General features: G+C 46.9%; 8 protein-coding genes across 8 annotated transcripts; 5 read left to right on the forward strand and 3 right to left on the reverse strand.

Annotated features, from left to right (window-relative positions):
- Positions 1–111: 111 nt before the first annotated feature.
- Positions 112–1,152, forward strand: TRUGW13939_01391 (uncharacterized protein; the record flags this gene model as incomplete). Its single annotated transcript, XM_035484591.1, has 2 exons — positions 112–992; positions 1,041–1,152. 2 exons carry the CDS (start codon positions 112–114, stop codon positions 1,150–1,152), a joined length of 993 nt encoding a protein of 330 aa, XP_035340484.1.
- A 2,077-nt stretch (positions 1,153–3,229) lies between these two features.
- Positions 3,230–4,861, forward strand: TRUGW13939_01392 (uncharacterized protein; the record flags this gene model as incomplete). Its single annotated transcript, XM_035484592.1, has 1 exon — positions 3,230–4,861. The coding sequence occupies one exon, from the start codon at positions 3,230–3,232 to the stop codon at positions 4,859–4,861; it is 1,632 nt and encodes a 543-aa protein (XP_035340485.1).
- A 726-nt stretch (positions 4,862–5,587) lies between these two features.
- On the reverse strand, positions 5,588–7,285 carry TRUGW13939_01393 (uncharacterized protein; the record flags this gene model as incomplete). Its single annotated transcript, XM_035484593.1, has 1 exon — positions 5,588–7,285. The coding sequence occupies one exon, from the start codon at positions 7,283–7,285 to the stop codon at positions 5,588–5,590; it is 1,698 nt and encodes a 565-aa protein (XP_035340486.1).
- Positions 7,286–8,402: 1,117 nt separating this feature from the next.
- TRUGW13939_01394 (uncharacterized protein) lies at positions 8,403–9,830 on the forward strand (the record flags this gene model as incomplete). The annotated part of the gene is made up of 2 exons (XM_035484594.1): positions 8,403–8,562; positions 8,632–9,830. The coding sequence occupies 2 exons, from the start codon at positions 8,403–8,405 to the stop codon at positions 9,828–9,830; spliced, it is 1,359 nt and encodes a 452-aa protein (XP_035340487.1).
- A 381-nt stretch (positions 9,831–10,211) lies between these two features.
- On the reverse strand, positions 10,212–13,285 carry TRUGW13939_01395 (uncharacterized protein; the record flags this gene model as incomplete). The annotated part of the gene is made up of 6 exons (XM_035484595.1): positions 10,212–10,626; positions 10,690–10,964; positions 11,052–11,753; positions 12,412–12,879; positions 12,935–12,968; positions 13,020–13,285. 6 exons carry the CDS (start codon positions 13,283–13,285, stop codon positions 10,212–10,214), a joined length of 2,160 nt encoding a protein of 719 aa, XP_035340488.1.
- A 983-nt stretch (positions 13,286–14,268) lies between these two features.
- On the reverse strand, positions 14,269–15,842 carry TRUGW13939_01396 (uncharacterized protein; the record flags this gene model as incomplete). The annotated part of the gene is made up of 3 exons (XM_035484596.1): positions 14,269–15,156; positions 15,209–15,448; positions 15,498–15,842. The coding sequence occupies 3 exons, from the start codon at positions 15,840–15,842 to the stop codon at positions 14,269–14,271; spliced, it is 1,473 nt and encodes a 490-aa protein (XP_035340489.1).
- A 506-nt stretch (positions 15,843–16,348) lies between these two features.
- TRUGW13939_01397 (uncharacterized protein) lies at positions 16,349–17,846 on the forward strand (the record flags this gene model as incomplete). The annotated part of the gene is made up of 3 exons (XM_035484597.1): positions 16,349–16,524; positions 16,572–16,808; positions 16,862–17,846. 3 exons carry the CDS (start codon positions 16,349–16,351, stop codon positions 17,844–17,846), a joined length of 1,398 nt encoding a protein of 465 aa, XP_035340490.1.
- Positions 17,847–18,334: 488 nt separating this feature from the next.
- On the forward strand, positions 18,335–19,882 carry TRUGW13939_01398 (uncharacterized protein; the record flags this gene model as incomplete). The annotated part of the gene is made up of 4 exons (XM_035484598.1): positions 18,335–18,431; positions 18,488–19,528; positions 19,579–19,752; positions 19,851–19,882. The coding sequence occupies 4 exons, from the start codon at positions 18,335–18,337 to the stop codon at positions 19,880–19,882; spliced, it is 1,344 nt and encodes a 447-aa protein (XP_035340491.1).
- Positions 19,883–22,863: the final 2,981 nt, after the last annotated feature.

The raw sequence follows: 22,863 nt of genomic DNA on the forward strand, positions 1-22,863 counted from the left end.
TACATAAAGAATGCCTTCTGTTGACTTCTGTTGTCTCTGTTTTTCAATTGTTCTGTATCCTCTATATCAATTGCCAGTCTTACCTAGCTACCTCACATTCTCATATCCATCATGGTCGCTCTCATCCAACCAAAAATCGAGCCCTTGCCTACCGGTATTGACCTAACCGGCAAGACCGCGGTCGTCACTGGCGCCAGCGCAGGTATGGGTTTGGAAGTGACCAAGCAGCTTCTGCAATTGCGCGCCTCAACTGTCATTCTCGCCGTCCGCAACGTCGCCAAAGGCGAGGACTTGGCCAAATCCCTCCGTCAGGACCGTGGCATTCAAGCCCAAAACCCCAAATCAGTCATCAAGGTGATGGAGGTCGACATGGACCGATACGATAGCGTGCAGCAGTTCGCAAAGAAACTCCGCGAGGAGACTCCTGTGGTCGATCTCCTCATCCTCAATGCCGGTATTGGCTTGATAAAATTGGAACGCAGCCCAACCGGCCATGAGCGAACTGCCCAGGTGAACTACTACTCCAACGTACTGCTAATTGCCGAGCTCTTGCCACATCTCGAAGCGGGTGCGGAGAAGACCGGTTCCCCTGCACGGATTACCTGGGTAGGCAGCCGTCGACACTTGTCCTCAAGTCTCGAGAAGAAGTCCTTTATCGGCGCAAATGAAGGCGTCCTGGGGTACATGGATAAGGAGGAGTCATTTCTCCCCTTCCAACGCTATAGTGACACGAAGCTGCTCTGCGTGCTGTTTATGTACAGTTTGGCGCCGCGCCTAGATCCTAAGAAGATTATTATTAATATGTTGTGTCCGGGAATGGTGAACACTGCTATGAGCGATGTACTCCCGTTTCATCTGCGCATACTTATCAATGTGGTCAAAGCAATCGCGGCCCGGTCTGTGGAGACCGGTGGTGCTATTGTTCTGCACAGTGCCCTCGTTGTGGGTCAAGAAACACATGGCAAGTTCTTGATCGATAAGACCATCACCGAGTAAGTCGAATAAGCTGTCTCGAGTGCAATCTCTAACTTTTTCCACAGCAAAGGAACGTACATCAAGTCACCAGAGGGCCAGGAAGTCCAAAAGAAACTGTGGGACGAGACGATTGTGGAACTACGCAAGTTGACAACGCTTCCTGCCGAACTCCAATAACTGTTTTCATTTATTATTTCTGTCACTATTCAATAAACTTATATCACAATTCCTAGACAGATATTGTTTATTGGGCCCTCTTCGAGTAGGGAAACTCCTCTTCCGCGCCTTTGCCACGAAATCCCCTAGCAATTGAAGTTCTCTCAGGTAGCCTACCCATCCGGTAGCGACATCCATGCATGGTGTTCCATTTAACGTAGTCATGTAAACTTGTTCTGGCTAGTACCCTATTAGTGAGACATCTTTCAACAACAGTCTGCCTGCAAAACTTTGTTGGTCCCTGCGATATATCGTCAATTACTAGATTGACTAAGAGAAATTTCATCTCTTAGTGTAGCCTTCAACATATTTCGTTTCTAATTATTATAACTCCTAATCATGCTGTTTCTAGTGGGACTTAATGAACGGTTATATGTAAATATTTTCTTTCGCCTCTTCAATACCGGGGGGGACGCGGATACCTTCCTGCAACGTTACAACAATTTGTTATCTACACATACCTTATCATTGCAAAAGTCGATACGTATCCAATTTTCTAAGCGTAGTGCCTTTCTGCGACATATCGGAAATATGGTGATATTTCAAGGTGTGAAACAGTTGTAAACTATTTATAAGTTGCAAACCACTTACAAATTCCAGAAATTCGGTATATTGCAAAAAATTGATACGCCTATATTTCTTGATACGCTGCAAATTACAATTTATATCAATTGATAGAAATAGCTAGTAGATGTATTTTTGGTATTCTAATTACAAATTGAAAAGCTGCAGCGCCATCAGGCCTGCACCAAGGCCGGCAGGGCCAATATAACAGCGTACTCAGCTGGAAGCTTGCAGGGTGGCCTGTAGGCCAGCGCGCACCGATTTGACGCGCCTGAGAAGCCTGCAAGGCGGCTAGTGAGGCCTCATAAAGGGGATTGCGACGTACTGAGGGAGCTTGCAGCGAGGCCTGCCTGCGTGCAATGATTAGTGAGGCTTTTGGGGGGGGGGGGGGATATAAATAAATATTTCTGAGGGTGAGGTTGACATATATATTTACAAGGATCAACTCCCTTGGGGTAAATGTGTCGACCAGTCCATCTCATCCACTCAGCATTATCACAACAACCTACTTAGTTTGGTAGGATTCTCATAGCGCTTGCCGTGACATCTTTTGTGCATATAACGGGCAGTTATCAGGGCTTGTCCCCATCACTAGATATTATCACCGAAGTCGTGCTCTAACATACATGGAGAGTGTTACTTCTACCAGCACTGATTAGTAGGCATTAATTATTATCTACTAGACTATAAGCTCTACAAAAACCTAAAATACATCTATGATACTAGCGCTTAACTGCCTACAAAGTCTGTAAAGCTTCTTAATCTATATATTTAAGTCATACCCGGTATCGGAAACACAGAAACCAGCTATATAAATATTAATTCTATCATAGATAGTTCAAAATTGGGAGCACTATATAATAGAATCAATTTTTATAATTTACATAGGAATCCCATAGTAAATAAAAATTCGCGACATTTGTATTGAGACGGTTCGCACCGAAAGAAAGCGGAAGCCGTAGGTGAGTGAGGTGAGACAGGTTGACACAAGTACTGAGTAAAGTGTGTTCGCCTTAGAAAACTTTTCATTGGTATCCTATATTCGTACAAAGAAATTACTGGTTATAGCTACCAGAACCAGTTACACTTAATTTGTTGGATTGGGTAGCTATACACCACATCATGCATTTAAAATCATATTTATTTACCCAATCAATAATAATGACAACATTAATTTTATCTTATGCTTTAGCACTTCTTTAGCGCCATGCACATTGGTTTCGTGGGTCGTTTCTGTTTTGGAATAATTATTGTCTCCCCTGGCGGCTAAACGATTAACCCAAATGTAACTTGTGCCTGGCGATCTCCTCCGGGGTTGTAGAGTACGCAATAATGTCGTGTCATGGGACGCGTAAGTCACAATACTGCACTTACCAATAATGAGAGAATATAAATTCCTTCGACGCCAAAGTTTCTTCCTTTCACCTGTATCGCATTCATTTCTATCTTTTCTTTCCCCTTGCTGAATGTACCCATGAAGTTTTCTATTGTCGCTAAACTGGGGGCGGTGCAGGCCGTGTTGGGTTGTGCCAATGCTTATCTGTACAACGACACCATTGTAACCAAATACGGCTCTGTAAAGGGGGTTCCAGCGCTTAATGATACCTGCTGCTCATACCTACCTGGCTACGAGAGTGTCACTGTATGGAGAGGGATTCCTTTCGCGGCAACCACCGGCGGCGAGAACCGATGGAAGCCTCCACAACCCCGTGCTCCATGGAATACCACATATATAGCTGATACCTTTGGGTCGGGGTGTCCAGCAGGCACTGCGCCGACTGGTGCCGCTGATACAGTCTACGACGAAGACTGTCTGAATCTAAACATCTGGTCTGCGGCCAACTCAACGGCCGAGAAGCGGCCCGTGATGATCTGGAGCTATCCTGCTGGTGCCAACAGTGCATGGAGTATGTTTGACGGGGGCGGATTGGCGCTCAAGGACATTGTGGTTATCACCTACAATTATCGCACCGGCCCATATGGCTGGCTGGCATTGCCGGAGCTGTGGGAGGAATCCGGAAACATCACGACAGGCAGTTACGGCATCTTGGACCAGATTGCGGCGTTGAAATGGGTGCATGAGAACATTGCAGACTTTGGCGGCGACCCCGATCGCATCACCACCGTCGGACAGTCTGCCGGAAGCGCCGCTGTATATCACACGGTCAACAGCCCTCTGGCCAAGGGGCTCATCGTAGGCGCCATTGCGGAGAGTGGGATACGGGATCCTCATGACCCTGCAGCCACTGAGCTTGCAGAAGGATACAACAACATGTCGACGTCCTTGGCATTGGGCGCCGAATTGAAATCCACCCTCAACGTGACAACACTGGAGGAACTCCGCCAGGTTTCCGCGGAAACTATCAACTCTAATAGTGGTTTTACTTCATTTCAAAACTGGAGAGGCACTTTGGATGGTTACGCCCTTGTTGAAACGTACTGGGAAGAACTGAAAAAGGGACCTGCCAACGACGTGCCCTTTATCACCGGCAACACAAAGGACGAATCTGGCGCTGCTTACGGCGCAAATGTGACGGTGGCTGATTATATCGATACCATCAATTCCACATATGGCTCTTTCGCCACCCAATTTCTAGAGACATACCCAGCGGACAATTCCACGCAGGCATCCATGAACACAAATCTCATCGCACGGGACATATCTCTGGTGGGTTCCTGGAACTTTGGCAACTACTGGGCTCAATCTGCTTCCTCGCCCTTCTACACGTACTACTGGGATCATGCGCCACCCGGACAGGACCAGGGAGCGCACCATATGTCGGAGATCACGTACGTATTTAATAACCTTTACGGAACTGATCTGCCCTGGCAGTCGGTCGACTATGAAATCGCGGAGACGCTTAGCAGTTACTGGGCGAATTTCGTCAAGACCTCGAATCCAAATACTGGAGGTAGCTATGGTGGAAACGGCACATTGGCACACTGGGCCCCAAGTGAGAGTTCTAGAGCGACTACATTCCATCTTGCACCACCTGCGCCAATCAATAAAAATGGGTTGCCCGTGGGATATGCACAGGTTCCAGTTGCCACGCAGGACCACATCACTTTGTTGAATAAGTTTTTCCTGAGCAGAGTGCCGCTCTAGGCAGCCAAATTGTACGATCACCTTAGCTCTAATTTCATGGCTAACTGGTATTCATTCTTATCATGAGATGGATGTTTACGCTCATTGTCCATAAATATCTAAGGCATCATTAAAGCGTAACCAAGAAAATCATTTATCAGCTACATGTATGTGGTCAATTAGCAAGCATATGAACCATGCCGGGGTTTGGGGAACGGTGATACCGTTAACTAGTTCAGCAACGTTGCTGTAACGCTGAGTGGTTTGGTAACAGTCATATAAGCAAACAGATTGTATCATTGCTATTACATAAATGATGCGTTGCTGATTTATTAGGGTCAATATTTTTATATATGTAATAGAAAACCACAATATAATCAATTTCGATAGGTATTAAACTTTGTAATCATTCCGTGACTATATAATTTATATGCGCAAAAAATGAAATTGGGTTTTTCGAATTGATGGAACCACAAAACTACCTAGACGCAAGTCTAGACGCTCTTACCTCAGGCCCAATGGGCTTGACTCTTGTAAATATATGTTGCTGATATATTAAAAGTCACTTCACTTATAAAATTATCTATGTAGTGACTTTTGTAACGGTAAGGTATGTGTATATTTTTTGTAGCGTTGTAGAACGGTATCCACATTCTCCTAAAAACTGGTATTGAAGTAGCATTCTTTTCCCGTCACTAGTTTTCCATCCCTAAATAAGGTATAGTCCCGTGATAGATAGGTACATTCTCAGTAGACAGGCCATTTAGAGAACCAGTCCTTTATAAAATCAACCTTCCCCTGTTCATCTACTACTGGTATCGTAGCCCAAGCGTCGCCCAGCTCCATTGTTACAGGATTGCTTTTGGAGTTTTGTGGCCAGTGTGCAAGGCCTTTTCCGTTAGGATTCCCCTTACTAATGTAATTGACCCAATAATCGGACAAGATGTCGGCAATCTCGTAATCCTTCGCCGTCCAGGGACTGTCTGTTGCATACAGGTTGTTAAAGGCATAGTTGATCTCGCTCATGTGATATGCACCTCTGTCTTGGCCTGGGGGTGCATGAGTCCAATAGTAAGTATATGTCTGGTACGTGCCATTCCCAGACGTATTGCGGGCTGAGCCGGCTATGTATTCGTTGGCCCAGAGCCAAGTTGAAACACGAGATTGGTCTCGAAAGAAAGCGTTACTAGAGTCATCGGCCGTGGTCGAGTTGGCGCCAGCCGGGTATAACTTGAAGAATTCACTGGCCAGATCAACGCTTCCAAATTCCTGTGAATTGATGGTGGTATAATTTGCAACACCAAGACCAGGATCCGGTGAAGCTCCATTTTCATCCTTATTGTTACCAGTCAAGACCGGAACAATCGAATGGTTTCCTGACTGGAGTAATTCTTGGTAAGTAGCAGGGAGGACGTAACCATCGAGGACCGGACGAAAGAGCGGTGGCTCCATGTAGATCGAGTCATTCTGGAATACTGTGCCTACATATGTGACATCGCTCTGCGAACTACCAGCTAAGAGCAGTGAGACTGGCGCGGCTCGGGCTTCTTCAATGGAGCTAATATTCAGGCTTTCGAGAAACGAGACGCCTTGCTCTTCCGCTTTTGATAGGTGACGGTAACTCTGTGCCACACTTCCAATGAGCGGATTGGATGGATAGATTGCACCACTCTCTGCGATGACCTGGTTGAATAACCCTGCAGCAAGGGGACTGACTAAGTGATCAAGGACTGACCCTGCGCCGGCCGATTGACCTCCAATGGTAATTCGCGAAGGATCGCCACCAAATGCAGCAATGTTCTCGTAAGTCCAATGCAGCGAGGCTTGTTGGTCGACGAGTCCGTAATTGCCAGAAGTCCCACTCGAAGAATTACTGCTCAACTCGGGGTGGGCCAGAAACCCGAGAGCGCCCAGACGGTAGTTGATAGAAACAACCACGACGCCCTTCTTTGCAAGTCCAGCCCCGTCATAGAGTGCGTCGCTGGCCGAGCCGCCTGCAAAGCGTCCGCCATATATCCACACATAGACTGGATATTTGCTGCTAGTCTTAGTAGGCACAACACCAACTCCAGTTGTGCTATTCGTGACATCGTTCAAAGTTGCATCGTCCGGAGTCCAGACGTTGAGGTGAAGGCAGTCTTCGTCGTAGTCGTCTACGCCTGGCTGTGGACATGCTGGGCCGAAAGCCGTGGCGTCGCGAATACCTGTCCAAGGCGTTGGGTGCGGTGGATGACTCCATCTCAATGTGCCAGTCGGGGCGCCACCATAAGGAACGCCCTTAAAGTTGTACACAGAGTCTATGTACTCCGAGCGATTGCCTTGAAGAACTCCATAGTGTTGAATGGTAACCACGGGTGATGTAGCGGACGATGACGAGCTTGCTACCGAGCTCAGGCTTTGGGCAGCGCCCACCAAGAGACTATACCAGAGCAATCTCTGCGCCATGATACCAATGTCTAGCGACAGAAAAACCATGAAAAACAGTAGATGAATAGTAACCTAATCTTTACGAATATTATAGTAGTTAGAATTTATATATGAATGTATAATTTTCCCCCAAAATAAGGTGAACATGGTCTAACCAAAAGAGATCTATAACTACGCAGCTCCGGCTAAATCTTCTTCCCCGAAAAATGAGGAAACGGGAGCCCCCATAAATCGTTCCGTGTTTTCGCAATCTAGGTCGTGTTTAGCTCGATTACAATGGAAGATCGACAAGGCCTGTAACCATTGTGGAATTGGCCTGCGTCATCATCGCAAGTTCAACCCATTATAGTGCCCGGGATCTGATAAGATAATAAGTTTTTGTCTTCAGTCAATTTATTGCTGTTGCTTGCAGATCCGTCGAGTCCTACGTAGGACGCGTAATCAATATTAGTACAATCCTAGTTCTCCGTATAAATCCACTTAATCACGCTTCCAACAACAGGCGTCCAACTAGTTCCGTCAAGTAGTGCGACAGTGTACGTCAGCGTGTTCAGTGAACGCGAAACATATCTGGTAACTTGGTTGATGTTGATAGATGTTGCGAAACCAGCATTACGCGCCACTTCGGTAGTGATGGAAATTCTTACAATTTCTTTAAATCTAAATCGAAATTGTTTCATTTAAAGTTTTTTTTTATCAGTACGTTATTGTTTACCAAGATCAAACAATTTTTCCCCCTCAAATTTTGTTATATCCTCAAAGAACCAGAAGGAAGCTAGATCCGAGCCCTTGACAAATGATATACGGCTTATTAGGTTTATGTAAGTTTATAGCTAGCAGTAGAAAGGTAGTATTGCTAGTGCTTACTTTCCTAAAAAACGGGGTAGAATATCAATTTATACATACCCTGTATTTATGTCACCTTACCGTAGATCATCTATGATAGATACGTAGGGCGCCATTGACCTTGTTGGCATATACGCGTCTGCTATGTAGTATAAGTTGGCCCTTCTTTTTTAAAAAAATAAAAATAAAATAGTAATGTCATATAGCCGTTTGTTTTGCTATTTGGATACATCTTTGTTGTTATTTAACCCTAGGCAATCTCTGCCGACCCCAGGAGAGAACTGCGGTTATGGTCAGCGTAAAGCATGTCGCAATTTTCGCCGCGGCGCTCCTCGGTGGATCTCATGCCCTCAACGAAACTTTGCCAGTGCCTTTGATGGTGAATTTAGCCTCAACAGAGACTGTCGTCGGGGGGCTGTACCGGCCTTATAATGTCGGACCGAGAGCAGGTAATTACATCAGTCTTATTTCGAACATATATATAATTAAAGCTGACAACAACCGTAACATTTCAAAAGATATCGCCGTTTTCGTTATGCATGCTGAAAGTGACTACCTTTCTTTTCCTGTTTGTGTGCAGCTGGCTCAGCGAGGATACACGGTCTTTTGCGCTCAAAACGGAGCTAGTAAATGGATGGGTGCGTCGGATGTTGACTTTGAAAGCATGATGCTCTCTGTGTCCGAAGGCGTGGACTACCTTCGCAATATGACGGAAGTCGACCAGATCGTGTTATGGGGACACAGCGGTGGCGGTGCCATGATGGCGGCCTACCAGAACATAGCGGAAAATGGCCTTTCGGCATGCAATGGGTCAGAAAAGCTTTACCCATGTTCGTCCGCTTTGGCAAACCTTTCTGCAGCTGATGGGGTGATTCTGGTTGATGCTAACTATGGGCTGTCGACTATGATGTTGTTGAGTCTCGGTGCTGAGGTCACTGACGAAAGATCTGGCTTGAACACAAATTACAGTCTAAGTGTATACAACCCTGCCAACGGCTTCAATTCCACGGGTGTAAGCAACTATACAGACCAATTCACAAAGGAATTCCACTCGGGAGTTGCACGCCGTATGCAAGGGCTCGTTGCATATGCCGAGGGCCGCCTAGCAGCCATCAATGCCGGCAACGCAACATTTGAGGACGACGAAGACTTACAAATCGTCGATGCTGGGTATGGAGTTAACAACAACAAGTTCTTTTCCCAAGATACGCGATTCCTCTCCCGCACAGTTCACCCATGGCCGCTGCTGCACAAGAATGGATCCACCACAACGCAAATTGTACACAGCGTACGAGTGCCGACCAACTTTGGCCCGGACACTGCTGCTTCTTACGCAGACGGCGCAGCAAAAACCAGCGTCAAGAAGTTCCTCAGTGGATATGCGATTCGTGTCGCTGATGATTTTGCGTACAACGCAACCGATTTCACCGGGGTTCAGTGGAATTCCAGCCATATGGTGCCAATCCAGGCTGCCCCGGGCATCACAGTGCCCCTTCTCACCATGGGTATGACTGGACACTGGGAGTATCTCAATGCCGAGAAAATCTACTTGAACTCTGGCAGCAATGACACGTCTATTTGTTTCGTCGAGGGTGCTCAGCACACCATCGACACATGTACGGAATGCGAGACGTACCCGGGCCAGTATGGAGACACGACCAAGACGGCTTACGACTACATGGCTGACTGGCTGGGTAAGAGTGGTCGCTTTCTATAGGCATTGTTTTGCTAGGATCTAGATGGTTACTGTAGTGACAGTATACTCTGGGATGGAGGAATTAATGTTACACTCCCACCGATGGGCCAACACCTTTACGCGGCTCTATGGATCAGTACTTATAAGTCCGACTGCCAGCTATAGAAAATAACAAAACCTAAATGGATGATGGGGAAAAAAAAGGATAACGCAAAAATAAAACTAGATTTAACTAGTAAAAAACAGTCGACCCCTAAAATCGATTGGGTACATATGTAACGCGATCACCCATTACATATTTTGGATAAGATAAAACCGACGTCAAGATCCAGTTATGAAGTTGCCACAGGGGCAGGGCCAGGAACAGAAAGGCCACATGTTGATATACTAAGAGTCAACATACTATGGTGCTGTTCTATTCGCATCTCTTGGATACAGCGTGACTTCACGCACGTCATCTAGGCCAAGAAATCCCTGAAGCAGCCGATTGACCCCGAGACCCAATCCTCCATGAAGAGGCATGCCGGCCTTGAAAGCGGATAGATATGGCCCCCACTCCTTGCTGTCCGGGCTTATATTAGCGTTAGCCATTGCACTCCTAACCTCCTCGTATCTGTTGATGCGCTGACTCCCTGAGCAGACCTCTCGCCCGCCCACAATAGTATCCCAGGCGTTCGTGAGCCCCGTGGAACCCGGACTTGGGTGTGAGTTGAAAGGGCGACAGAACGCTGGGTACTGGTCAATCGTGAACACGTCTGTCTGTCCAAGATGAGGAGACGTGCGAAAAAGACGGCCAAGGGCAGCTTCCTCTACTTCACTAAGTTTAGGGATAATCCATTAGCATTCAATGACCAACGGCTGAGGAGTGTTTGCAACGTACGAGAGATCTTGATTATCATCTGCGTTCATGCCAAGCTCTTCTCGTAGCAACTGCTTTGCCTGCATGAAAGAGATACGAGGCACCTTCCCATGCTTGTCGAGGCCAATACGAAACTCTCTTGCGGCAGGATAGTACTTTTTGACAGATTCAATGAGGTCTCGACATTGTTTGCGTTCTTGGAGCCCTCTGAACACGAAAAGGAGCATGGATTCCATCATGTCCATTACCTCATGGTAATCTTCTTGGAACATCATACCCGTGCCTAGACAAGTAAACTTCAGCGTAGATTGGTTAGCTGACAGTAATAAAGGAGGTGTATAGTGACCGAACGCAAAAATCGAGTAAGAATGAAGATAACCTACCTCGGTCAAATGTCTACCGGAGGCACGGGACTTTTTTTCCGCTCGGAACGCTGGGCCGATGTCAAAAATACGTTGCATATCCATGGAAAGAACCGTCTGATTTTGATACTGAGAGTTCTGTGCCAGCCACGCATCGCCTCCAAAGTAAGGTAGGTGAAAGTATTCTTCATCTCCTGTAACTGTGTGACTGATTATACGTGGCGTGTGAATCCAGTGGAATCCATTGGAGCTAAGAAATTCGACTATCAATTGACACGTTTGCGAAAGAAGCTTTATTATGGCTCCATTTCCTGCATTCCGTAAGTCTAAGATGCGATTGTTGAGTCGTTCTCCGAGATCAAGCTCGTTTGTATTAAGTGAGGGCAGATTCGGACATGCCTGTGCGACTATGGTCAGGTCGGTCACGGTGAGTGTAGCGGCGGTTTCTTTTTTCGCAGTCGCATGGTTGTCACCGTATACAACCTTGGGACCCAACAAAGATATGCGACCGGTGACATGGACGAGGGACTCGGGATTTAGTCCTTTTAACTTCTCCCACGTCGTCTCATCGAGCGATTTGGATTCAACATTGGCTTTTGTGATCCCTTCATCGGTCCTAAGCTCCAGAGTAAGTCGCTCTGGCAATTTCGACGCTAGAACCGAAACGACTCGGGCGTCGAAAGCTAGCTGTTCGCCTTCATAGGAGGCAGGCACAGAAGCGCCCTACAACGCAGATAATCAGCATGTTGTGACCCATGTACGATCATAATGCGGCCGAAGTCAACTTACATTTGTCCGAGTCATGACACAGAAACTGGTTTAAAGAAAGGTTGTGTGTCTTGAGCTTGCCGTCTCAAATCTTGTGAAATATAGCAGGGGAAGGAGTAGAGAGTTTGCGTATTTTTATACGGATAGTACCGGTAGGAAGAGGTTTATGAATTGTGCCGATAAAATACAACTAGAAGGCCTGCCGATACTAACCAGGAAAAAAAGAAGAAAGGCTTTTAGTGTGATGATGGGGAAACCGTGGCGTGAAGAATACTCAACACCGACTTACAGAAATTATGCTAGTGGTAAGCTAGTATGATAGATCACAACCAACAATCATACGAAGGTTTGAACAACTTGGAACAAGTTGGAAAGAAAAAACAAATTACATAAAAAACACTTCTTCAGAACTTAAATTCAACACTAACAGCGCATTGCAGCTTAGTGTAACCCTATGTTTATTCGTATTTAATTGTGGGGCACGAAGAACCCAGACCAGGTAGAGTATTCAGCTCCCCGTTCCACACATCGAATCCCCTCAGCGGAATAAAACACAGTTCTCTGGTGTCAATCAACTGTACGGCCGCATGAGATAGAGAATGCCGTTTCTAACCCTTTTCGCACCAGGCGGTGCCACCACACGATGCACAGTTGAGTGCAAACGACCATTGGATCTGGCGGCCAGTTCATCGGCAACATTGATGAGGACAGAACCCTCTACCACTGGAATTGTTTGCCATACATCTGTTTGCTTGCCCTGCTCATCGTAGACGGGAATCTGTGTGGTTTCTTCATCGTACCAAAGCAGCGTGGCCAGACCGAAATCAGTGTGGGCCCCATTAATCACTTTTCCAGCGTCATGAATTGGAGGTTTGAATACCAGCTTGAGGGCCGTGTCACTTGGAATTGTGAAGTCATTGACAAGCTCAGGGATGGTTACACCTACGCTTGCACAAAGCTCGGTAAGGACTGTTTGCACTGCTTCATGGAAGGCTCTCATCGTACGCGTGATGCGTTCTTGTTGGGGTTCGAATGTAGAAGGTAGAACCCATTTCCCAGATTCGTATTCATCCCGGGGAATCTGGTGTGTTTAGATTAGATACCGGTTATCATCAGGAAATACTTGGTAGACAAACTTCGTACGCCTCGAAGGTTTTACTAGGATGATATCTATGATAAATAATGTTAGTTACATTGAATGACAAGCAAGTAAGTCCTCACCCTCGCTCCATGCCTGTTCGAAGGCTCTCAGTCTTTTCCACGCAATCGGGCGGGAGGTTGAAGAACTCATTGCCAGTTTTAAAGATGATTGGCATATCTTCAAAGATGGCTCTCGTCCGAGCGCCTCGGAGATCGAGATAGAACATGCCTACTGCCTGGCCAGCATGAACTAGCTTTTGTATCTCGGCGGCATCCTTGTTAACAAGAGCCTCGTAGTCGATGACGGCCAAAGATGCCACATTTTTCGTGTGATTTTGGTCGCTCATGATGGCCACGCGCAAAAATTTGGATGAAATGTTACTTGTGATCTAGGAGTTGTTAAAGTAATTTTCGAACTTTGTTACGTAACCATCCTCAATGATTTATTTTCTGGGTTCAATCTTATTGGCCTCGCTTCGGCTGATGTATCGAGTGCTCCGCCAGAATGCAATTGGTGCAATTGAATCTTTGGAGAAAGTCCAAAATATCATGCTAAATGATATCACCGCCGTACTTTGGGGTCAGCTTCGGATGTACCGCAGCCACATTGCGCCATATTGGCGTCTTGACTGCGTACCCTCTGTGGAAAAGTGGAGGTATCAGCCAAGGGAAGGTGATAGTCAACTAAAACTTGTATTCAGGTTCAGGTTCATACAAAATGGTCACACCGCTAGTTTCGGAATGACTGTGGCTAGCTAAGGAAATGTCTACTTTATCTTGAACCCCATTCTAGGCCCCGCCCTGTCCCACGGATGCGCAGAAGCGGATCGTTCCCCACGGTTGTTCGGAGCCTTTCTACCTAGGCAGGAGTGGGTCTCGTATTTCCCCTTGCTGCACGGTTCCGGCTTTAAGTTGTGTACTACATATGTAAACTTACTTGATGAGCGAGCCCACTACGTGTATCCTGTATCAATACGGTAATACTCAGGATACCATTCTGCGGATGAGATCGGCATAGGCCGGGACGTTCCCCGTCTCGACTGCTGGTCTTTATACTTACAGATGAAGTTTGAGCCGACTTTTTATCCATGTACTTAGCCCGTATCACAAGACTCCAGTCTCACGGCAATAAGAAACCAACATTCAAGGATTGCTATAATTAGATATAGTTATACTATAAGCTCATTTGATTTAGCCTAATCACCTTTTCAGGTTTGTCTCTAAATCGAGGTAGCAAAATGACAGTATCTCTAATGGAGGGCGGATTTGGACCCAATGGCGAAACAGCATACCTCGAGCAATATTTGCACCGGGAGAAAATGACTGTCAGCTATTGTTGGGTTACGGAACAGAGCCAAGATCCTCCACGACTTAAAGCACAAATTCGACCAGGCCCGGTTCGCCACAGCCCAAGACCAAGTAACGTGCCATTTACGATATGAAACGTGCCGATGAGAGGAAATTTCCCAACGTCAGCATTCTCATCAAGAAGAACGTCGTACCTTCGTTGATCGATGAGTTTTTGAACGACGTAGGTTGTTTTGCCGCGCTTCAGAAAAGGGTCTCGCATCCCTTGAAGAATTGTAACCCAGTCTTCCTGTGTCAGCTGGTCACCGAATAGGATTCCGGCTCCCTTGCCACTGCGGACTGGCTTGACCAAGTACTTGTCCTTCAACGACAAGTCGGTCCGGCAGTTAGACGTGAAAATTTCCAATCTTTCTGACCCGGGGATCATGGTGTTGACGAGTCCCTTGTTAAGTCTCTCAGCTTGACGTGATGAGAGAACGTTTCGCTCGACTAGTGAATCTAGCTCTTCCAGAACCAATCCTAACATGCGCTTGTCATGAACAAGGAATACAGTACGTAGGTCGTTGAAACATCTCAGGCTGACTTGTTGAAGCATCTCGAAGCTCATAGCCATCAACTCATGCTGGTAGAGCTCCAATCCTATTTGAAAAACTTCTTCCAAAAGCTCGCCGGCATTGTTTAATATTGTCGCCTGCTTGGTATCTGCCTCAGTCAAGCAGTAAAGTTTGTATCCCCCTGGAGCTGCAGCGGGTTCCAACCGGAGACTCTTTGGCGAAATTATTTTAACATCCATTCCCAGGTGACGTTGTGCATACGGAACGAACAGGTGGATGTCGAATCCATATTCCTCTCCCTTGACAAGATGCAAGGGGAGCGAAGAATTGAAATGGGTTTTCAAACCAGAAATAACCTTAAATCTGTTAGAATACCTGAGTTAGTATAAAGGAAAGCGAGAATCAAACCTTTTTCGGGTCTGTGGCCCCTTTAATGCCTTGCTCCTCGATACCCATTTTGAGAAGGGCCTGTTGGCCAAATGCAGTAAAGAGGAATCCATGCACCCAGAAACGAGCATTAATCTCGCAAATTCGATAGTTCTCGGTATCTTCAGGGTAATCGGAGGATTCAAGCAGAAAGTCCGGTCTCCAAGAGCCTTGGTGGTGGCTGAATGGCCTCAGCACATCCTTTCCCTGTTGTTGCATCCACTGGATTGTTTAGTAAAAGTATCACTTCTACTAAGGACCCATGACTCACTTGCAATAGCTTTTCCTCCACTGGGTCGATTGGCATCCGCTCCGGAAAGCGAGCCTCAGTGTCCGACCACCATCGCTCCACGATATCGGTAATTGCTAGAACCAACGCCTCGGTCAGCTCTGATAGCTGGCGTTGATGGGCTTCACTGCCGAGAACCGGATAAGGTGCTGATTTACGGTGGGCATCGCCCACCCAGGTCTCCCGAGGACTACACTTCTCGAGCTCTTGATGATATCTATCAAGCAAAACAGAACGAGCCTCAGTGTCGATTTCTGCCGGGTGACAGAAATAATCGCCACTGGAGGGAACGCAGACGCTTCGAAAATGATTAATTGGTTTCTTCATGGTTGGTCCCTGGGTGGTGTCCAAGAATTTCTAAACGGACGTGGGACTCTGGAGACTGTATTTCCTTTATGTGTTACCCTTTGTATGTATCCACATTTTTAGTGTCGCGATGGTAATACGGCGGTATCGATCGGGTGGGGCTTGGTACGGCTAATGGAGGCTAATGGAGGCTAATGAATACCCACAGTTCGGGCTATTCGGGGTGGGGAGTGTTATTCTAGCTCCGACTAGTGCCACGCAGCAAGTGAATGGCCAGGCATGTCTTCCCGATTGGCAGTCACAGTACAGGTCGTACATACATAGTATTTCGTACAAGCCTCCGCCTTGCTTGGAAAACCTCGTAAGGAATAGCGCGGTTCGTTGATATTTCAGATCGCTGATTTCTTGAACTAGATATTCCTAGGACCATGTATGACAAGTCCGTGGACAACCCTAGTAAAGGTACATAGCTGCGCCCACACCCGAGTCCCTAACTCATTTCTCCTGTATCTATGTTTTATGTGAGCATGATGAATGGCTTTAACTTGAACGATGTGTTGGCTGTCGCCAGCGCCCATCCTTTCTACTCTGCTACTCAATATCCACCGAGGAAGGAAGATTTGCCCATTTTGTTGGCAAAGCACCGAGAGTCAGGTGAAGATCTGAAGCTATCATCATTCCCATTGACGTGGAAAGAATCACTGTAAGATTTCCCGTTTTCATTTCGACATGCGTAGCTAAAATTGCCAGATACAAAGAGATTGCTAGACTGACTACCGATCGAAATCCTCAAAATGGCTATCGACGGGAGACTTATATCAGCACAACTGGCGGGGGGTCTGGTAAAGGCCTTCCAATGGTCTTCGCAACGGATTCACAGGAGACACGTCGACAACGTGCAGCCATTGGGTCTCTCTTGAGACATTGTGGGATCACAGGACCGGGAGACTGGATTATGACAATGCATGTTTCAGGACACCTTTACAGGTAATATTTAAATGTTGACGTGTAGAGAGAAAACTAGTTAATAGAGTGAGCAGGGCATTGGATCTCATGGCCGAGACTTTGGAGGGTTCCGGCGCGGCGGTTCTTTGTGCTGGTAGCCAAATGGAACAGGACCAGATGATCGAGACGCTGATTGAATATCGAGTGAATGCCATCGCCGGTGACGCTGGTCAAATTATGCAAATCTCACGATACATCTCTACTCTCCCAGAGGACAAGAGAAAGCAACTGCTGATCAACAAAGTGCTATATACGTCGGAACCGATGACCCCGGCCCAACGCAGCTTTTTAGGCTCTGTCTTTCCCGATGTAGCCCTCTCTTCAGTTATTGGTAGTGCGGAGGCTGGGCCCTGGGCTGTTTCACCACCCAAGATGACAGAGGCCACGAAGACAGAACAATTTGCCGACTTTGTGTACGATCAGCGTTTGATGCATCTGGAAATATTCCCTTTCACTATTGAAGGCTCACCAAGTACATGCACTTCTGATACTTTGCCACTTCCTGATGGAGAAAAAGGGCTACTTGTGCAAACATCGCTGCAAAGAATGCGCCATCCGCTCATCCGTTATGTGTGTGGCGATGTTGGCTCACTCCACCCCTTGCCAGAATCCATAAAAGCCGAGCTGTCACTAGAGGATGCACGTCACTACAAAGTCGCGCGGATATACGGACGCGATCGGAGAGTAAGTTTTGATTGGTATGGGGAGTATTTCGAATTTCCGGCTATTCAAGAAGCGATGCGAACCGAGGCATGGGGTATATTGCAGTACCAGATCATCCGCAGGTATGATGAGAAAGATAATAATCCTGGCATAGTTCTCGAGGTACGTGTGCTCCGGCACAATGAGTCAGGTACGATTAGCAAGGAAGAGTTGACACGCGAGCTACGAAAACTCTTCTGGGTCTTCGAGAACAACGAAGAACTGTTTGATTTGCGTTATCTTTCCGACTACTTAGGATTCGTCAGAAGCACCACGGGGCGCAAAGTGATCAATTTTATCAATAAAGTTCTAGACTAGATCAGCCAAAGCATGTCAATGAACATTGAATTACTTCATGGACTATTGAGTGGAGACGGCACCCGGATTTTGAACACCTACTCCGATAATTCGGAATGTTAGACTATTTAAATTATGTCGTATCTGGCCTATCAAGGGTTTGCATTGATCAAGAATGTGTCATTGATATAGTTTCTATAAAGCAATGGTAAATATTTCTGTGTGAATATTAATATAAAAGCGATTAGTGATCTCATCGTTGTCGTTTCGTTCTGCCCCGAAACTACAGACACCGGATTCCGAGGTCCTATTCGGACCCACTCAGTGTCAATCATCCATTAATCCTTGCATCAGGATCTGGGCTGAAAATTAGCCCTCAAATGCCGGACCAATGACATTGCCCCTTTAGCTTGAGTAGGGGGTGTTCGTTTGGTATAGATAGTCTCCCTATCCCGAGCTGTCTTCTCACTTAAACACATCGTACTGCCTAGTTAACAATTTGACTCGACATGTGGAATTTTCATTCCAATGGTGAGGCTACAGGTCTCAGTTGGCGCTCTTCTACATGGTTCATTCTGTCGACAATTGCGATCGCGTTGTTCGCTGGTTCGTATATTGTATACCCCATATTCCTGGCCCAGTTAATGGCTGACAATGTATAGAAACATTCCTCTATGGTTTCCTTGTGCCCATGTTGCCATACATGCTTCGATCGCGATTACATCTGAGTGGAGCCAAAATACAGAAACAGACATCTCTCGTGCTCGCCATACATGGAATGGTCTCGGTTGTTTCGGGTCCCATCATCGGCCACTTTGCGGATAAAACTACGAATCGCAAGCTCCCACTATTACTTTCCCTTGTCGCGTGCATAGTCGGTACTGGCATGGTTGCCGGCTCAAATTCGCTTGCTGTGCTCTTTATTGGCCGTGTGATGCAGGGTATTGCTGGGTCCTCAGTGTGGATCGTTGGCCTCGCGACCGTAGCTGATACTGTGGGTGGAAATAATATGGGCAAGATCGAGGGCATAATGATGTCTTTTCTATATTCTGGATTGATAGGTGGACCGCTTGTGTCGGGTCTGCTCTTGGAATACGTGGGCTATTGGTCGACATGGTCGTTACCGCTCTTGCTTCTTATTATAGATTTCTGTGCACGTCTAGTCATGACGGAGAGTCGACCTGCGGAGGTTTTAACCAACAGGCAAGAATCGACTGAATCCAACGCGTGTGCTGTTACTGAACCTCTTCTATCCCCATGCGAGACTCCTCAGACTCGCTCTACTGCAGGGAATTTCTGGCGCATCATCCTCACTGATGAGAGAGCGTTGACAGCATTGGTCATGGCTATTGCGACAACAACAGTTGGCACAAGTTTCCATGCGACACTTCCCATTCATATACAAGAGACATTTGATTGGGGCTCCAGGGAAAGTGGAACCTTGTTCGCTTGTCTCATTATGCCGACGGTCCTGGTCAGTCCAATGGCCGGATGGTTGCGCGATCGATATGGTGTGAAGTATCCTGCCATGGCATCTGCGATTTTTCAAGGAGTAATATTTGTACTATTGGGCCTTGCTGGTACCGATTTTCTCCCTTGGACTCGTGTTCAGACCGGAGGCGGCGCGTTGTACACGGGCTGCATTCTCGCCCTCGGTGTAGCGCGGCCGTTTACGGCGAACGTCGGCACTGTCGAACTTTCTGGTGAGTGATCTTTTACACGGACCTTTACGTTCGCTATTAACTCTTGACAGCCGTTGTGAAGGCGTATCAGGAGGACTCGCCCGGGATTTTCGGACCTGCAGGGGGCATGTCCCGTGTTTTTTCTCTTGATGATGTTGCTGCGTCGCTTGGGACAGTTCTGGGCCCGATCGTCGGCGGTTTTCTCAAAGAATACGTTGGATATACCTATATGTGTTGGGCTTGGAGTAAGTTATCCACTCGACGCAATGTGTGCAATTTTCTCATCCCATCCAGGCGTTTTGCAGACTATTCTTGCTATTTTGGTGATGTGCTTCTTTAGTAGGAAGTGAGGAGAAGAAAGAGGAGATCAGGTAAACAGGAAAACAGCGAGGTTCTTGGAGCAGACAAAGAAGTAGACTAAGGGACACAAAGTCAGGAATTCTTCATGAGCAAACTACAGGACATCTCAGTACTTTGGAGGCCTGGCCCGTTCCTGTAAGTATTCTCCACAACAACCCCAGCTTCATCGCTTAGTTTAGAAGCCGATGCAGTGTAAGCAACTTAAATTTTACCGGCCGTATTTACTGTACCGTAAGTAGTCGGACAATACTCGAGTGAAACCGCGATCATAGTGGATTCCATCCAATGCACTTGTTTCCTTGGCATTAGCTAAAGGCATTTGTTGTCCTGCGTCGGATCGGCCATGAGACGATTTTTCAGTCCTACCTGCGTCATTGGGAGAAACGTGCTCCGCCAGCTGTCACTTCTGGCGCAAGGGGTTTCAGGTGGCGTGCATCTGCTGTATTGACCGTGGTTCAGCTTACGGTGGCGCTCCGGCTCCCTTTTCGGAGCGGATCGTCCCGTGTTTGTTAATTTAGCTCGGTGGGACAGTCCAGATGCTGTTTCACTGGGTGTATGTAATTATGTATTGCTAGTACCCATAACAGAAACTAGCGGTATGCAAAGATGTATGCTAGGTTGTATGACCTGTAACCCCGGTCAGGCGCTACCAGCCAGTCCTTTACCAGCAAACCTTTTTATATTCCATAGCCTGAATTGTCTACGGTGCCTTCTTTTCTTGTTAGAGCTCATTTACCAGCATGGATTTTGTCATGGACTTTCCGCAACATCTGGTGATGACCAATGGCTACATGCCTGTCTTGCTCGCCCTGTGTTTAATTATTATCGCCTGCAACCATCGACTAGCTTCGAAAGTGCTGCCTTTCACCCCAGCGAGGCGTTTCTCCCATTCCACCCACAAAGGGTGCGAAACACCGAGCTTGAGACAAAGAGCTCCGAAGCCCATCCATTGGTACTATGAAACGTACCACCAGCTCCATAATCTTGAAAAACATCCAAATATACTGGAATCATCCCGCAATGAGCTCCTAGCCATGATATCCGATGGTATTTCAATCGCTCTCAGAAATCCTCAAAAGAGCATCCTTCGAATCAATACCTACGATACGGAACACCTCCGGGCTTTCATACACCAAGAGCACGAAGATATCATGATGCAATGGGCAAATTATATCGACCAGAGACAACTTGGAAGGAGTCCCACACTATTCGGATCTATTGGAGAAGCTAGGACGTGGCTAGCTCAGCGGGCTCCGGCTAAACTTGTAGATGGTGCCTGGCTGGGCCATATACACAAGATAACCACCCCATTTGCTCTGCGAGGGGTGACAAAGGATACTTTTCAGGTTTTGTCAGAAGAGCTTGGTGATGGAGATCCCTCCAAAAACCACGTCTATGTCTATCAGCAGCTTCTCGAAGAAATCGGATGTCCACTTCCAGATCCTCAATCCCGCGACTTCATCAGGCCATGTTATCTAGAGGAAATGTGTGACCAGCGCTCTTGGAAATCTGCTGTTGCTCAGCTTCTCATTTCCCTGTTTCCTAACGAATTTCTTCCTGAAATTCTCGGCTTCAACATGCATTACGAGCTTATCAGCCTAGAAGCAATGATTGCAGCGCGTGAGTTGATGGATATCGGCGTCAACCCTTCGTACTTCCTCCTCCACATATGCATCGACAATGCCGATACTGGGCACACGGCGATGGCGTTGCTGAATGTCATCAATTATCTCGAAATGATAAAAGCAACTGAGTGTCAGAGTGCTTTTGACGAAAAATGGAAACGTGTCCAAGCTGGATATATCTTATCACAAACTTTGGCTGTGTCTCCTTGCGATGGAATAGAGATTCCAAATTCGGACATGCAACTGTCGAGGTCTGCAATGATAGACATGCCTATTGACCCGCTGACTCTTCGGATCATTGAGCTCTTCAAAAACAAATCATCCATTTCACAGAAGTACCATTATCAGAGCAAGGTGCGCATTGGAAGCAGGTCGTTGTTCGAGTGGCTTGATTCGCGTTTATGGGAACACGATGATCATCAAAAACACCTGGAGCTTCTGGATGCGCTTTCTCGGGCAAAACGATGGGTTTGCCCAGGATCGGGTAGCGAGAGTAGACTCGTCCAAGAATTATTTTGGGGAGGACGGATGTTTGGGGCTTTCACGGCCAAAGAGGTTCATACACTTATCGCCTGGATTGACTCTCTTGGCCCCGAAAACAACACCTGGCTATATTATCGGTTTACACATAGAGAGCCGGTGTCCTGTAAAGATATCGTGAGCAGTCTCCAGGATCCGGCTTGCCATCATCCAGTCCTAACAACCCGGAGTGTGGACAGGACCGCCATCGTTCCCTCTGTTGCGGAGATGCCAAACTGTTATTCTGAAGCAGGGTTCCCAGGGCAAGAACAACCTCTGAACACACCATGCAAAAGCCAACTTCCAGATGTGGTAGCACTCTGGTTTGTGCACATTGGTCTCTTGGAAAATATGATCAATGTACCATCTCACACTGCCATTTCGCTCTATTCAAATATCCTACTGGTTCTACGAGCCCAGGCTGGCTTCTCCATTGAAGAACAAATCCCGGCTAGCATATCTGAAATGACGTGTCGATCTAGCCGCAGTCTTGTTGAAATTGGTCTAGAAATATTGTCAAGGGCCCAGTGGACCGATGGAGTCAACCTTTCCTGTTTGAAAGATGTGTTGCTTCTGGCGAAAAGCTATGGTCAAAGAGAGGAGAGTGATACATTGGCTTATAACATGCTCCAATGGGCAAATCACCCCGACGAAAACCTTGGTCTCCTTTTGGGGCTGGCTCTGGCATTCTTGGGGCTTCAGGAGGCAGTCGCAACGTCAGATGAGTTTCTAGGGGAGGAAGGTCAGGCTGAATTAAAGATGATTGTCGAAAGGGAGAGAAAGGCTCTGTTCAAGTGCATGCAAGAAACTAAAAGCAGGGATGTTTCGCAATACAGAGATTGTGAAAAGGGT

This window comes from Talaromyces rugulosus, chromosome I, assembly GCF_013368755.1.
Source record: "Talaromyces rugulosus chromosome I, complete sequence".
In the NCBI taxonomy this organism is placed as follows: domain Eukaryota; kingdom Fungi; phylum Ascomycota; class Eurotiomycetes; order Eurotiales; family Trichocomaceae; genus Talaromyces; species Talaromyces rugulosus.